Here is a 14689-nt window from a genome sequence, read left to right on the forward strand (position 1 = left end):
CATGTTTTGTTTATTTATCTGTTGATCTGCATTTGGGTGGTTTCCACTTTTGGTAGTCTTTAAAATAAAATAGAAGAATAGAATAGAATAGAATAGAATAGAATAGAATAGAATAGAATAGAATAGAATAAAATAAAACCTAAATAAGTTACAAGCCTAGAAAGCTATGTTAGTATTTAGTAAAGACATTTCTATAGAAAGAATAATAAAGCTTTTTGGAAACCTTATTTAAGAGAGTGATAAGCTTTGATAAGGTTTAGAGCAGTGCTATTCAATACAAATATAATATGAGCCTGAAATGTGGTTGTCCTATGTATTTTTGAATTTTCTACAATTAGAAAAAATTAAAAAAAAATTAAAATGTTTATTTATTTTTGAGAGAGAGAAAGAGAGAGACAGACAGACAAAGCATGAGCTGGGGAGGGGCAGAGAGAGAGGGAGACACAGAATCCAAAGCAGGCTCCAGGCTGTCACCTGTTAGCACAGAGCCCAATGTGGGGCTTGAACCTACAAACCCTGAGATCATGACGTGAGCTGAAGTTGGATGCTTGACTGACTGAGCCACCCAGGCACCCCCCAAATTTTTTAAATGATATTTTAAAAAATTTTTAAAGAGAAATCAAGTTAAGAGAAACAAGTAAAGTTAATTTTAATACTATATTTTTATTTAATGCACCATGTATAAAATATTTTAACATGTTATCAGTGTAAGATTGAGATAGTTTATATTCTTTTTCTGTACTAAAATCTTCTAAGCATTTCAATTTCATTTAAATTTCTATTTTTATTTAAGTTTCTATTTCTTTTCAACTTCAGTTTTTCAGTTTTAGTTGCAAAACATTTCAGTTCAGGCTAGCTACTTTTCAGTTCCTCAGTAGCTACATGTGGCTAGTGGCTAATGTACAGTGCAGAACAGAAGGAGTTAGTGATTACTGTATTTGCCAGTCCACCTTGAATGTCTTTTGTCTCATGAGGACTTGTGGTGTTTTAATTTTTCTCTGTAGGATATAATTTGGGTCATATAGTACTTATCTAGAGTACCTTTTATGATAATTTTAAAATAACTTATCACTCATGAAATAATGAAATATATGACTTATTTGTGATAGATTATTTTATTAGTAAGTGGTTGTCCTCAACTCTGGAATAATAAAGTGAAACACTGTAAGGTTAATTTTTATTGGAGGGTAATTGAGATGAATCTTCTTTTGTGATAAGAGTGCGTTGGATTTGAAAGCCAGAGAATGGGGAGAGGTGAAGAATAGGAAGGTCTTTCTAGAAAGAGTTTATTTATAACTCATGATGAATTCTTAGGAGTTTTGAATGGCTGCTACCTAAGTGATCTGTTTTTATTTCTGTATCTTGTATTAGCAGAGACAGTGAGATTGTCTGGAAAATGAGTATTTATGTGTTAAAGTGGTAAGGAAAGTGGGTCCAGAAAGCTCATGATCACCCTGTAAGTTTTATCGGTTCTTGCAGACAGATCTGCAAAAGATAATTAAGAGTAGAATCTTACTTTTCTAGCACTTGAACCACAAGCAGATTGTGGCCTTTATTGCCATATATGTTTGATATTGTTCATCTTAGCAATTGTTACCTCATTTTCTCGTTTAGAAAGTCAAGTGAAATTATCTAGGGAGTCAGAGAACTACAGATGGTGTCAGAATCACTTTGCTATAGTTTGGCTTTCACTTTGAGTACAGTGTAGACTACATGAATCTACTAGACTCAGCTATCTGCTGCCTTCTAGCAGTGGTCTAAGATATGCCTTTGTTGCTTCGCTGAAATGTGTATGCTAATAATTATAGTACTCACGTAACTAAAAGTTCTGAGAGAGATCAAGAGGTGTACCTTTCTTAAGAGGACATTCGTTCTTCAGTGGAATATGAATGTCGAAGTAACAGTGATGCCAAAAACAGAGAGGAGTTAATTGACTTTGATCCAGCAGTCTGCTTTCTTAGTATATATATGCACTCATGCACATATGTACCCAGAGGCATGCACTAGAATGTTCATAGTATCATTGTTTGAAATAGTCAAAAAATATCCATTAACAGAAAAATGGATGAGTTGTGATAATAGGCATTAGGATATCTAATAGCAGTAAAAATAAATGAATTTTGGAACACCTGCCCCCAACACACACATCAGGCTTCATCAAAAAGAAGTCTTACTTCTTATTCCTTAAATTAGGCACAGTATTGAGGATATAAGAATATCCTAGCCTGGATGAGCCTAAGAGAAGAAAAAAAAACCCTCAAACTGGAAAACTTCCTTAAATTATATCCAGTTATGAGAATTCTTTGTATTGTGTCTCCAAACTGAGTATCAGAGAAATAATCATAATTAGCTAGCAAATTCACATTTTTTATTGGACTTTTTTAGATTTCCAAAATGAATGTCTTTTTATCTATCAGTCTACCTAGTTGGTAGCTACCTTGATCCATCCCCATAGGCATCATCTCGTTGAGTAGATTTCTCATCATGCTATATTTATCTGTACATATTTTAATATTGGAGAATTTCCCCAAATTCAAATTTGATTTAGATAAACTTTAATAGAATGCTAGAAGTGTTTGGATAAAGCAAATTTTAAAGTTGATACTCAGTTTTACTCTCATTAAAAAAAAACTTGAATACTAATTTTAATGAGCTATTGTTAATTTCTTAAGGGAAATTGAATAGCAATGATCTTAGATCTAATTGTAAATGCCCTCTTTTTTGAGCTTGTGATTTTTCAATAGAAAGCAACTTTTAAAAGCTCTTATGATAAAATATTTAGGGGGAGAAAAAAAAGGAGGGTCCTATAAACTGTGACAGATGTAAGCATGTCATTCAATTGGGTTCACTTTGTTTTCTTTGTCTTTAGTGGTTTCTGGCAAATTTGTCATATCAAGAAGCACTTTCGGACACACAGGTTGCTATAGTTAATATCTTGTCCTCAACCTCTGGTAAGAAATTTGTCTTCAAAATTTACATTATAACTTGAAACCTTTTTCTGTTATATGTGTATGTACATATACACACATTTTTATCTTATTACAAATTACATTCATTCTAATAATGTACATTAGTGTGTTGTAACTACATAAATGTTTGTAGTTTTATGCTGTGGCCTTGTACTGTTTACATTCCTTCGACTATGTTATGGCATTTTTTATATAACAACATATTAAAGTTTGATGGGCTGTTTTTTTGTATTGTGGTTGTCATTCCTTTCACATATTCTTTCTGAAGATCTTTTTCTGGACCCTTTGGCTAAATGTAATTGCTTTTTTCAGAACCATAATTTACCCAATGAAAGATGTTTTATTTTAAAAATTGAATCACCTTCCAAATCTGGGAGAGAAAAAGTATTTTTGAAGCTGTAAAAATAACTTGAGCACACATGCTTGATTATGATGAGGTCATAATGTTACTCTGAATGCTCAATTTAACTCTTATTAGTTTAAAATAAGTAGGGTTATACTTAATCTGTATTGTTGAAATAAACATTTAGTTTAAAGGCTGCTTTCCACAGTATTAAAGCTGATGTATCTTTTTTCCCTGCAGGACTTTTTACCTTAATTCTTGCTGCAGTGTTTCCAAGTAACAGTGGAGATAGATTTACTCTTTCTAAACTACTAGCTGTAATTTTAAGGTAAGAATGTAACATAATAGCTAGTTAATTCTGCTTAAAAATATAATGTTTAAATTTTTCTGTTAGTGACATAGGATAGTTTATATTATACTATGGCAAAGCAAGATGAGGATGAAAGAAGGGTTTATGTGGATATCATGCTATGCAGCCTTGGATCAGGTCCTTCTTTAGTTTTCTAAATGGTCCTGGGGAGAGTAACTGGAGGGAGGGACCCCAAAGCAGCTTTGGCTCCCATTCAAGTGAGGACAGACAGTATACTGCTGTGTATTGTACTGATGTTTACCTTTAATTTTATGTGGCACCTTAATCCTCATCACCTCCCAAGTTCCTGTTTCCTTCTCCTAAAACAAGTTCCTCTTTCTGTTTTGGTTTTGGGTTTTATATCTCCTAGTAATCAAACGTGCAGTCTTCTCTGATTATTTCATCCTCACATGATCTTTCAGTTGTTTTCTGTATAAACCATCTGGCAGTTTTGAATTAGTGTGTAACATCAGTATTGTCAATAACTGTATTTAAATCTTTTATGTAACTTTGTGTATGTTTGTCTTGTCTTTTCTATGGGTTATAAACCTTTAAAGGCCAGAGCCTTGTTTGCTGCTTATTTGTGCCGCCTGCAGTGTAGCGTAGGGCTTTGCTTACTGACAGTACTCAACAGAGATGTATTGGTTTGATAAAGCTGTTGTCTTTATGAGAAAAAATCAGAAATCAGAGAAGAAAGTTGAATGATTTAATGAAGAGAGTAGTGTTTCTTAGCTGTCAGAGCTGGGTTTGAGTCAGAGCTTTGTTCTTTTTTCCTGTCAGTTTCCTTAAGCTCTCTGAGATAGTTTCCTAGGTGAGAACATGATGATCGTATTAGCCTCGTTTGGAAGTTTGGAGCCGGTGTATATAAAAAGCAATTATCACAGGGACTGAGGTACTTGGTAGTCACATACATGGTGGCTCTTATTACGGTGTGTTTTTCTCTTTTAGCCATAACCATGGTAGTTTTCAGGGGTAGGCCGGTTGACCCAACTAATTCATTATTTAGATGTTATGCCCACTAGAAGTTTATTATATTGCATGTATGATTAGCTAATGTTTTAGCTAAACCTATTCTTGTGTTAGGGGAATACAATATATTTGTATTGGGGAAGTAAATGAAGTTTAATTCAGTTGAATTTTTTGTCAATTTATAATTAATTGTTCAAATATTTCAGTATGGTTTTATTGTTAATTTAGGTTTTACCAATAGACAGCATTTGTGCTATCGCTAGGTTTGTATGAGTATACTGTATGCATATCTTCAAAAACAAGTTTGGAAGAGGCTGAAAAGTTGGTTACTTCTTAACCAAAAGCAGGAGGTAGCATAGGAGGTAAGAATACTTACCTAGAAGCAGGCTACCGATAGATTCAGTCCCATCTGTGTGATTTTGGTCAAGTTACTTCATATGTTTGTGTGTGGGTTTTCTCATGTGTAAAATGGTAATGGTAACAACAGTAATACCTTTATTATAAAGTAATTTGTAAATTTTGCAAGAATTAAATGATTTGAATACAAGTATAGCATTTACACTGTCCTGTTATCATTGTTAAATATTATTAATTAAATCACTAAGTTCTTTGACAGTTTAAGTTTTGCTCAGTTTTGAGCATAGTCTTGATTACTTATAAATAATTTTTATCTTCATTACTAGTCCTTTTAAGGAATGTATTATTTTGCTTATTAGTAATGCTCTTATTCTCACAGCATTGGAGGTGTTGTGCTGGTTAATTTGTCAGGGTCTGAAAAATCTGCTGGAAGAGATACAATAGGTAAGTAAGTACTTGACTCTGCATTCTTTCTGTTACAGTATACAAGACAGTTTGTACATATCACTGTTTATGTCCTTGTGTGCATGTATGTGCATGTGCACACACACACAGAGAGGGTGGGCACTAATGGGGCCTTTTTTTTTTTAACGTTTTTTTGGAAATCATGTAAAAAAAATTAAAAAATAGTTAATAGAATTCTCATATAGCCATCACTCAGATTCTCCACTGTGTACATAGCTTCAGTATAGTTACAAAAATCAGGAATTAACATTGATTATAATTTAGTTAATTTGTATATCCTTTTCATATTTCACCATGTTTCCCATGAATGTTCTTTTTCTGGTCCAGCATCACTTATTGCACTTAGTTGTCATGTCTCCTTAGTTTCCTTTAATCTAGAACTGTACCTCAGTCTTTTTTTTTTTTTTTTCTTTTCTTTTATAACCTTAACACTTTGAAAGGATACTGTCCAGTTGTTTTGTGGTATGTTCCTCACTCTTGGTTTGTCTGATACTTCCTTATGGTTAAATTTATGTTGTGTATTTTTGATTAGAATGCCATGGAAGTGATATTGGAAGTGTCCTGATCAGTAAATCATATTAGAAGGCACATAGTGTTGTCCCATTAGTAGTGACTAATTTTTTTTTTTTTAATTTTTTTTTTCAACGTTTATTTTTATTTTGGGGACAGAGAGAGACAGAGCATGAACGGGGGAGGGGCAGAGAGAGAGAGAGAGACACAGAATCGGAAACAGGCTCCAGGCTCTGAGCCATCAGCCCAGAGCCTGACGCGGGGCTCGAACTCCCGGACCGCGAGATCGTGACCTGGCTGAAGTCGGACGCTTAACCGACTGCGCCACCCAGGCGCCCCAGTAGTGACTAATTTTTAAGGTAGTGTCTGCCAGGATGCTCCAGTGTCAAGTTACTAACTTTTTTCTTTGCAACTAGTAAGCATCTTGTAGGGAGATACTTTGAGACTACGCACATACCATGTTTCTATTATACTTGCACCCACTAATTTTGTGGTTCACTCATGATTCTTGCCTTGAAACATTTAGTGCTATGGTGAACACTCAGTTTTGATCTATTGTTTAGACTGAACAAAAACAAAGATAGTAGAACCCAGTTTTATGGCTTCCTTCTGGATACTTGGTTTAGATATTTGAAATTCATTGAATGGAACACTGCTTTCTAAACTATCCCTGGTTATTGCCCAGGCATAGTTTGTGCCTTGAACTGCTTATGTCTTTCTCACCCTTGAACTGATAGCTATGCCTTGAACTATATCATTTCTCACCCACAGCAGCTTTGTATATGTAAAACGATATATGTATTTGTTGTGTATGCGTGAGGTTTTATTGATAGGCTTTTTTTGCTTTCTTAAAAAAGTTAAATTTTTAAAAAATAGATTCAATAAAACATTGGAATTTGGGATAATTGAAGTATTAAATGTGGTCGTTTGGCAGACAGCACATTAATTTAGCTGTTTTTAAAACTTACTTAAATGTCTTTGAGAATGAGTTAATATTAAAGAGAATCAGCATTTATTATGCCCGTACTATACGCCATGTATTAGATATTTTAGAAAACATTAAAAAGTATGTTTGTACTTTTCAAGTTCTTGACTTTAATCATTACCTAGACTTATAAAATAAAAACACTAGAGAATAAAATAATATTACACTTAACCATGTAAATATTAAATTGTCTAAAATAGAAGACCAGGAGGATGGAAATTCAGTGGAGTAGGAGGAGGATGCTTTGTGGCAGAGGTGGGACTTGAACAGGGCCTTGAAAATGGTAGTACAATATATACTAAAGATGATACATGACAGTGGGGAGGACTGTATAAGCAATGGCTTAACCACTATTACACCAGACAGTGTCAGGTGTCAAACTGAAGTAGCATTTCAAAATTAAAAAAACAAATAGTTACTTCCATGGTTTTAACATTATGTGTGTTTGTATAGATCATTGGATGTTTGCACATGCGTTTGTTCACTCTTTAAACTGCTTCCTGAACTCCTGGAGGACATGGAGGGGGTGGGCTATAGTTTATCTTTTCATATTTGTGTACTTCTTGAAATAGTATCTGACACCGTATTAGATTTTAAATAAGTGTGTGTTGAATGAATTAATGAAAAATGCGTGAACTCATTACGTTGATTTTTACAGGTTCCATTTGGTCTCTTGTTGGAGCCATGCTCTATGCTGTCTATATTGTTATGATTAAAAGAAAAGTAGACAGAGAAGATAAGTTGGATATTCCAATGTTCTTTGGTAAGAATATGTTTAACCTGTGAGGCTATTTACTCTGAATGATTAGCTTAGGGTTTTGTTCTAGAGGGAATAAGGAAGCCTTTCTCTTTTCCTCCATATGATTCTTTAAAACTGTCAGATTTTAAGGCTCATGAAGTCCAGTCTCAGTGTTTTTCTCATACCTTGTCCTGCATAACTGTGTACCTCTGACAGAAGGCCAGTTTCCTCAGTGTGAAGTAAAGAAAGAAATTCTTCCTAATGCCTTTTTTGCATTCATGTTTCAGCCTGTGAATCAGATATTTTCCTCATTGATAGGAAAGAATTATGCTATTATAAGCATGTGAGAGTATACCTGTTGTATTACACATTTTACCATTTTTGACTTTTTAGAAGCAAAGAAGACTATTCTAGTCTATGTACTTTTCATTAAAACTCATGGGACACTTAAAGGCTTTCCATCTGCTCTTTAAGATATAGGCTGTTTTATGACATAGATTTTTCAAATTACCAAAATGTAGTTTCTGGCATCAGTTCTTAATTTTTGTAAATAAAATACTGAATATGAGAACTTATAAGTTCTCATTTGCCTGATATCAGCTGAGTAAAATAGTTGTGTTATCTGTCAGATATCTGTAGATATCTTCTAAAAGATATCTGAATAGCAGTAGATTAAAAAAAGCCTGGTGATGAAAGTTCAAAGTACAGCTTATGGGGAATTAGGAGACCAGGAATATAGTTGTTATAATTTCATTTATTCCATACTCATCTGAGAAATAAGGAGATTGGACAGATGAGTAGCTTTCAAACTGATTTGCAGAGGATCCTGGGATGGGTGGGAGGAGGTGGAGTTGCATGTATGGTTCTGGTTCTTAGAGCCCTTTGCTGCTTCAGCTGGAACAGCTCTGTTTTCTTGGGCTTTTGCGTTGTAATTTGATTTGTAGAAAATATTTTTCTCCTAAGAAATGTTTGAATATCTTCACCTAAAGTTTAACAGAAACAAAACATTTGGAAAGCTACCAGACCAGGTGATCACTCAAGTTTAAGTATGGAATTCAATAAATATGCCTTAAATATGAAGGTAACTTTAATAATGTCTTATTTTAGGGTCATAGAAAATTCCACCTGGAATGGAATGAAATGCTAATATTTTTTGAGTGTGTGTTTTTTTTTAAGATTGGCAATTTTCAGGAAAAATTGTTTAATTTATTCTTATTACATACAGACAAAAAAACATATGTGATTTTTATATATCATATATGACATGATCTATAACACAATATTGATTTGTTCTAGGCTTTATAATAGGCAGGACCAGAAAGAAGTTAGGATTGGGTTGTGGAGGGTTCTTTAGGGTTGGAGATGTGAGCAGAGCATAACAGGGAACAGTGAGTGAATCTGTGCGATTGTTCTGGAGAGCCCACTTTAGGGAAGAACAGGAGGGTATACAGGCCAGATTCTGGAGGGTGGAAGCAATTGGGACCTTTATTTTTAGGTTCAGAGGTTGGTAATACATGTGGGATTCCATAGACTTGATAGTCAGGGACGGCAAAGTAGATTTGGTTTTTGATCATGCCAAATTTCGGTGTTTTGATTACGACAACTTCTTAATGTTGTGTAAGCTTTTCAGATCATGAATCCCTTCTGTATGTGTGTCGTTTTGTTTGTTTTTATTTTTATCACTAGATGTCTTAAATTGGGTATTCTAAAAGCAGGATATGAGACAGGAATTTCTTGTGGGTGATGTATTGAGGGGATGCTCTGCAGGGAAACCTGACAAGGGAGTAAGAAAAGCAGGATAGAGTAGGGGAAAGAACTGTTATGGTCTCAGTATAATTGAGGTTTGGCCCAGTTCATGGCATGTCGGGGCAGGAGATGGAGAGGGAAAGGAGCCGGTAATGTCTAGGTACTCCTCACAGGCATCCTCACAGACAGTAGGATTTCAGCCATGAGAGGAGCCTTGTGCATCCTCTATGGGTTAGTTGTGGGATGCAGACAGTGTGGGGTGATCACTTCTTGGGAAAATTTGGCTTGTTTGCTCTCCGAGACCATTCTTCAGAGGAGGCAGGTAACTGTGAATCTTTAGGAGCAGATAGAGACTAGGTGCTCCAGTCCTGTAAAGATTTAACTAGGCATCCGAAATACTAGCCTATTATTTAGCAACAAATATGAAATATGTATTTACTATAACTTAACTTTGAAGAAAGCTCTATAGTTATCTAATGAATCTCATAGTGGATCTGCAATGTTTAACTGTACAGAAAGTGCAATAAAATTACTATAAAACTGTAATTTTTTTCTTTACAGTCTTTGTATTCATAGGGACTCATATAAACTTGCATTTCTATAATAACAATAATAGCTCACCTTTTACTAACTTTTTACTTTATGCTGGTACTATGCTGTATTTTGTAAGTGTTAATCTAATCCTCCCACTAACCTATTTAGATATGATTTTACACTCATGGATTGGAAAACTGAGGCTTCAAAGAGGTTCTGCATCTTGCACAAAGTTTACACTACTAGTGAATGGTGGAGCTGGGATTGGAACCCAGAGCAATTAGACTGCAGAGCACATACAGTCAACCACTAAATGTTACAGCCTTCCTTTATGAGTAGTCAGTCTGTCCTTAGTTCATATGTTGAGTAGCTATTTATGTAGGTATGTTCTCTCACCAACTAGTTTATAGGCTCCTGGAAGGCAAGAACCAAGAATGTATTGTTTTGGAAACTTCCTTCATTATTCCGAGCATGCCACAGGTGTTTTATACATAAATATGAGTTGAATCAGGGAGCAGCCATCAACTTCCTCATAATTTAGGCTGAATATCTATATACATACCATATACCAATTGTTTCTTTAAGTTTGAAGACACTAAATTATTAGTAGCTAAGGTTAGCAACCTTTCTTTCTGAATTAAGTAGTTTATTCCGTAGGAGTTGCTCCGTGCAGTGAATAGTTGAACCTTGAAGATTCAGTGATCACCAGCTGCTAGTGTAGTTTTTTCTGGTGTTGAGTTGTCCATAGATATGAACCAAAGAAACAGAAGTTCCAGTTAAGAAAACCAGTTAGAACTCTTTGTGCAAAATCTAATGTTCTCTAATTATAGAGTTATAAGTTTGAAAATTTTAAATAAATCACAATTACTAACTTTTGTCTCTTTTATACATATTTAGGTTTTGTAGGTCTGTTTAATCTGCTGCTCTTATGGCCAGGTTTCTTTTTACTTCATTATACTGGATTTGAGGACTTTGAGTTTCCCAATAAAGTAGTATTAATGTGCATTATCATTAATGGCCTTATTGGAACGGTTCTCTCAGAGTTCCTGTGGTTGTGGTATGTACTATTTATTACACTATCATTTATTAGTTACCAGTTTATGGACTTTGGGATAGATTAAGTATTTTATATTTCTTCTGTCTTTTGATGGTTCCTCCTGTGCACCTTCCCACCCCGCACACTTCACAATTTAATAAAGTAACTCTACTAGAGCAAGAACTTTGTCTTTTAACTTCTGTGCACCCATTGTGTAGAGTATTACCTTGCACATAGAATGAGCTCAACAAATATTTGTTGAATAAATTTCTGATGAACATAAATGCTCTACATTTGTAAAAGTGTTTTAAAGGCAGAATGTTATATAAATGAAAGGTGCCATTACCTAATGGACATCTAAACTTACGAGGTTTATATTCTGAATATGAATAACATGAGTTCTGAGTGAGAATCTAGGGAGCTTTGCTTATTTAGGAGACTTTGGAATGTCTGGTTGTTCATAGATGCTTTTTGTTTTTTTATTCTTAGGGCTTTTCATGTAGGTGAGCCAGATGTTTAACCCTAAACCTCGATTAACTTGGAATGATAACATGCTTTGAAATGTTATAATACCAAGTATGTTGATATGTCATAATGATCCTAAAATAGTTAGAAGACAATATTATGTGTGGTGTTTAAGAAATCTTCCAGATATAGAGCTTGATACTTAGTCCTGTTCCCATCTAATAGGAACTGAAAAAAAAAAAACAACAACACAAATTGTACCTAAACTCCTAAAAGGAATTTTTTATTATATGCTGGTTAAGACTACTAACTAGTTTTCCCTTGCAAAAGACTACAACAAAAGTAGCCTTTTCCATGGACTTCCTTAATGCTTTGCCTGTACTTTCCCCCTTCCTCAATTAAGGAAATTTCTCTGTTTTCTTGATAGTCTCCCACACTCCCTTTCATTTGTAGTACTGAAAGATTAACTTTCATTTGTAGTAATTTATGTATTTAAATTCCTTTGCTGATCTAAAACTCTTTGATAATCAGAATCCATTTACTCATTCATTCTTCCATCTTTCATTGCATGCATTTTAGGTGCGCATCAAAGAGAGTTATGTATTTTGTTTCCTATATTATATATCATATACTCTCTTTCATCCTATTCTTTTCTATCAATTTTGGTATTTCTTTTGTCTCATTTCTCTTGCCTCTCTCTACTCTTGGGTCTGGACAGGTAGAATTACTTACTCTGGTAGAGTTTTGATTGAACTCAGTTGAGTCGTGAAGAATTGTTGATCTTCAGCCATTTTTTACTGCAATTTAAATAATTATGTGTACTTAACTATATTTTAATACAAGTTCATGTTTTCTAGTTCTTTAAGTTTAGTTTAAATTAGAAAATTTCAAAGCAAATGAATATATTTCAAAGCAATAATTAAATTTTTCTTCGGGTGTTGGCTAGTGAAAGGGTTTAGTATGATGCTTATTACATTAAGACTCATAGTAAACATGGACTGTGCCACCTGTAAGAATTAAAATGCTCATTCTTTATTGAGAGTTTTATTTTTAATAAACATATTACAATAGAGTTTTATTATGTTTAGCAGAATTTGATGTAGGTTCTGGAGGATGATCAAGCATGACATGTAATTTCTCTATGTGAGTTTTTTAGTTGCTCCCTTGGAAAAACTTTACATTTAAATAAATAATAACATGTTTTGAAATTTTTTTAATATAACTTTTTTAGAATGAAAAGAGTAATTCATGCAAAGGTATACAAAAGGGTGTACAATGAAAAGGAAATCCTATTATCTCTTTTTCACTCCAAATCTCCATTCCTTTCTTTCATAGACAACCACTGTTAACTTCTAAGCCTTCTACAAATTTTTCTGTACGTGCAGAAGGGTGTGTCAGTCTCCTAATTACCACCCCCCACTCCAACAAATTGTTTTATTTTTAAGACACAAATGGGAGCATACTATAGATAGTGTTCTGTACTTTGGGTTTTTTTCACAGATTATCTTATAAATCTTCACATATCAGCACTTAGGTTCAGTTCATTTTTAAAAGCCTATGTATAGTTCTAATACATTATGTTTCAATCCATTATGTAACATAATAAGTAGAATATAATGTATGCCACTGGTTCCTTATTGAGAGGCATTTTAAGTTTCCATTCCTTTACTTTGTAAATAAAATAGAATTGAATATTCTCCTATATGTCTTTGGGTATATATGTAAGCATTCTATAGGATAAATATCTGTAAGTGGAAAAGACTGAGTCAATTATAGGGACTTTAGATTTTGATAGAGAATTGCAATGTCATTCTCCACAGAGGAAACACAACTTATATTCCCAGCTGTGTATATATGAGTATTGATATGAGTATATGAGTATTGTTGAATAGTTAAATTATACAAAGTCATATATTATGATAAAAGCTATATTTATCCTTACCTAGAATGGATTTTTCAGGATCTCAAGAAGGTTTATTTTTCAGATACACTCTAATACTCGAGTGTTTAGAGTACTAATGATAACAACTCAGTAGCAGCAAACCAGTCAGTGAAGAAACAAACATATCCCTTATACTCTGGGTGTTCTTGGCAACAAAACAAGTATAAGAAACATATCTCTCTATATTTTACCTTTTTTTAAATTATAAGAAAATACACATTTCTCAGAAGTCATAATTTGCATGTATAATGATTCCCTTCTTTGGGAGAAGCAGGGTTATTATTCTATGTTTAACTGTAAATGGAACAGTAAACTTCAGCGTACATAATCAAGGGCTGAGTAGTAAACTACAGATTTAAAAGTATGGTTGTGAACTTTTTTTTGTAAATTAAAGATGTGTTCTTGTCCCTCATTGTTTATTTTTAAACAATTGAGGTGTGCTGTAAAGCGCATATACTGTGCCATTTGTATTAGATGTTGAATGGTAGCACCTAGTTCTCTGTCTCAGCGTTTCCCAGAGTGTGCCCCTGAAATGATAATAGATGATAAAAGGATTCAGCCATCAGCTAAATTAGGAAAAGGCAGTATAAGTCAAATAGTTTTCTTTTTCTATATTTATTTTGAGAGAGAGAGCATGCACATGCAAGCACAGGCGGTGGAGGGGCAGTGGGAGACAGAGAGAATCCTAAGCAGGCTCCGTGCTCTGCACTAAGCTTGATCTCATGACAGTGAGATCATGACATCAGCTGAAATCAAGATTCGGATGTTTAACCAACTTAGCCACCCAGGCACCCCAAGTAGTTTCCTTTTTAATACTTCATCTCAGACTCTTTATGATAGTACTTTGTGTTACAAGTCTCTAAGTACATATGCTGCACTAAAAAAGGAAAAATTGACCTCCTGAACTGTCTTTTCACAGAGCAGTTAGCTCATAAGTAGTGGGAACCACTAGTACTTGAGTTCTCTTTCCTGGATTAAGAACTAATGGTATAGCCTCTAGTGAATATGTTGAGTGACACTTTATCAAGATAGCCTCTTTTATTGCAGGATAGCATTATTAATACTAATATATACTGAGCTAGAATTTACTAACCTAGAATTTCCATGGGTCTGTAAGTCACAATTACATGCATTACAGTTTTATCTTGGCTTATAATTTCTTTTTTTTCTTTTTTTCTTTTTTAAAGTAACCTCTGCCTGCAATGTGGGGCTCGAACTCATGACCCTGAGATCAAGAATCTCATGTTCTACTGACTGAGCCAGCCAGGCGCCCTGTTTTC

At 34.1% G+C, this 14689-nt stretch overlaps 1 protein-coding gene across 2 annotated transcripts in view; it reads left to right on the forward strand.

Annotated features, from left to right (window-relative positions):
* SLC35F5 (solute carrier family 35 member F5) overlaps positions 1–14689 on the forward strand; it is a 37260-nt gene that overhangs the window by 13755 nt on the left and 8816 nt on the right. For both annotated transcript variants that reach the window (XM_043576606.1, XM_043576607.1), the window contains exons 8-12: positions 2870–2951; positions 3553–3640; positions 5367–5431; positions 7606–7710; positions 10864–11023. In XM_043576606.1, the coding sequence (XP_043432541.1) occupies positions 2870–2951; positions 3553–3640; positions 5367–5431; positions 7606–7710; positions 10864–11023 (500 nt within the window). The remainder of the gene's footprint in view (positions 1–2869; positions 2952–3552; positions 3641–5366; positions 5432–7605; positions 7711–10863; positions 11024–14689) is intronic.

The sequence above is a fragment of the Prionailurus bengalensis genome, chromosome C1 (genome assembly GCF_016509475.1).
Source record: "Prionailurus bengalensis isolate Pbe53 chromosome C1, Fcat_Pben_1.1_paternal_pri, whole genome shotgun sequence".
In the NCBI taxonomy this organism is placed as follows: domain Eukaryota; kingdom Metazoa; phylum Chordata; class Mammalia; order Carnivora; family Felidae; genus Prionailurus; species Prionailurus bengalensis.